Source organism: Gekko japonicus, unplaced genomic scaffold (genome assembly GCF_001447785.1).
Source record: "Gekko japonicus isolate JY-2015 unplaced genomic scaffold, Gekko_japonicus_V1.1 scaffold8850, whole genome shotgun sequence".
NCBI lineage: Eukaryota > Metazoa > Chordata > Lepidosauria > Squamata > Gekkonidae > Gekko > Gekko japonicus.
In genome coordinates, this window is record NW_015172830.1 from 869 (window position 1) to 2,474 (window position 1,606).

The 1,606-nt window shown below is 56.5% G+C and overlaps 1 protein-coding gene across 1 annotated transcript in view; it reads right to left on the reverse strand.

Annotated features, from left to right (window-relative positions):
- Nucleotides 1-244: 244 nt before the first annotated feature.
- Nucleotides 245-1,606, reverse strand: part of LOC107119376 (GRIP1-associated protein 1-like) — a gene marked incomplete at both ends in the record, with an annotated part of 5,785 nt that continues 4,423 nt past the window's right edge. Inside the window, one exon of the mRNA XM_015421839.1 lies at nt 245-474. Coding sequence (XP_015277325.1) covers nt 245-474 — 230 coding nt within the window. The remainder of the gene's footprint in view (nt 475-1,606) is intronic.

Here is a 1,606-nt window from a genome sequence, read left to right on the forward strand (position 1 = left end):
CAGCCTTTCCCCGTAAGACTTGGATTCCAACCCTCCCATCCTGGTTGCCCTCTTCTGGACACGCTCGAGCTTGTCAACATCCTTCCTAAAATGTGGTTGCCCAAAACTGGACACAGGACTCCAGGTGGGGCCTGACCGTAGCAGAACAGAGCGGAACTCCCACCTCCCGTGATATTTTGTCCCGTGTCCCCCCCCCCCCTTTTCAAGCTGTCTCTTCCTGTGGGCCCCCCCCTCCATCCTCTACCTCCAGGCTCTGCAGCTGCTCCTTCAGCAGCCTCTTCTCCTCCTGCTCCGTCTGCCACTTCAGCTCCACCTCCGACAGCAGCTGCTGGGCCTGGGAGGCGCCGCTCTCGGATGCCCGGGGCTCCGGACCCTCTTGCCCTGCGGGGGGGGCTTCTGCGGAGGTGTCCCCCCTCGCGGGCCCTCGGCTGTCCGCCTGCTGGGCCACCTCCTTCTCGTAGCGTTCCTGTAGAGCTGAGAGACGGGAGTCAGCCTGCTTCCTGCCCTCTCCAGAGCCACCCCCGATCCCCCGCAGAACCGCCAGAGCCCCATCCCTGCTTCCCGGGACCTTCCATCGCCCTGCGGGGAGAGCTTTAAAATCCACGCGTTCGTAACTCTGACAGCTCAGTTTGCCCTTTCCCCCGGCCGTTGGGCAATGTTCCCTCTAAGCTGTGGAGCCTTGTGAGCAAAAATTCTACTTGGTGAGCTGCCGGCGTTAAAGTTGTGAGCGAGCCATTTGGCTGCTGCATAAATCGGTTTGCTCTGGAGCCCTCCTTCCTTAGAGGGAACACGGCCGTCGAGTCAAGCTGACTGCTGGTAACCCCTAGTGGGGCTTGAAGGCGAGGGGACGTTCAGGAGCGGCTTGCCGTTGCCCGCCTCCGCGTCCCGACCCTGGTATTCCTTGGAGGTCTCCCATCCAAATACTAGCCAGGGCTGGCCCCGCTTCGCTTCCGAGATCTGACAAGATCGGGCTTGCCTCGGCTCTCCAGGACAGGGCTACTCTGCCCTCTTGAGTTGCCTTACACGCTGGAAAAACAAGCATCCAGGAGCACCTTAAAGACTTAACAAGATTTGTGGCAGGGGATGAGCTTTCGTGCGTCTCTCGGCTCACTTCTTCAGATAAAGAGAGAATCTGAGTCCATCCATCCTATATCTTGGAGAGTGATTTCAGATGCCAAATGACAACAGCAGGGAAATGACCAATAGCAGGCATGACTGGATTAGATGTCATGTGCCGAGGGGTAGTAGGCGTGGAGAAATCGGCAGTGGTAATGAGACAGGAAACCTAGGTCTTGATTCAGTCCAGGAGGATGCATCCCCCCCGTTTTAACCTCCCAGGACATTCAGTTGCTGGCCTAAGAGCAGCAGGTCTCTTACAAAGGAATTTCAAAGGGAGATTAGAAAGAGCGACTGCTGAATTGCAACTGATAATGAAGCTCTAGGCAATGCACGCATGAAAGCATGTGACTGGCAAGTGGCCCAAGGTTAACAAATGAGCTTACATGGCATGAGTGGGGAATCGAACCTGAGTCCCCCAAAAATTTGTCCTACAATCATAATAACCCCGCCCTTCACTACCTGAAGGAGTCTCAGAGTGGCTTACAAT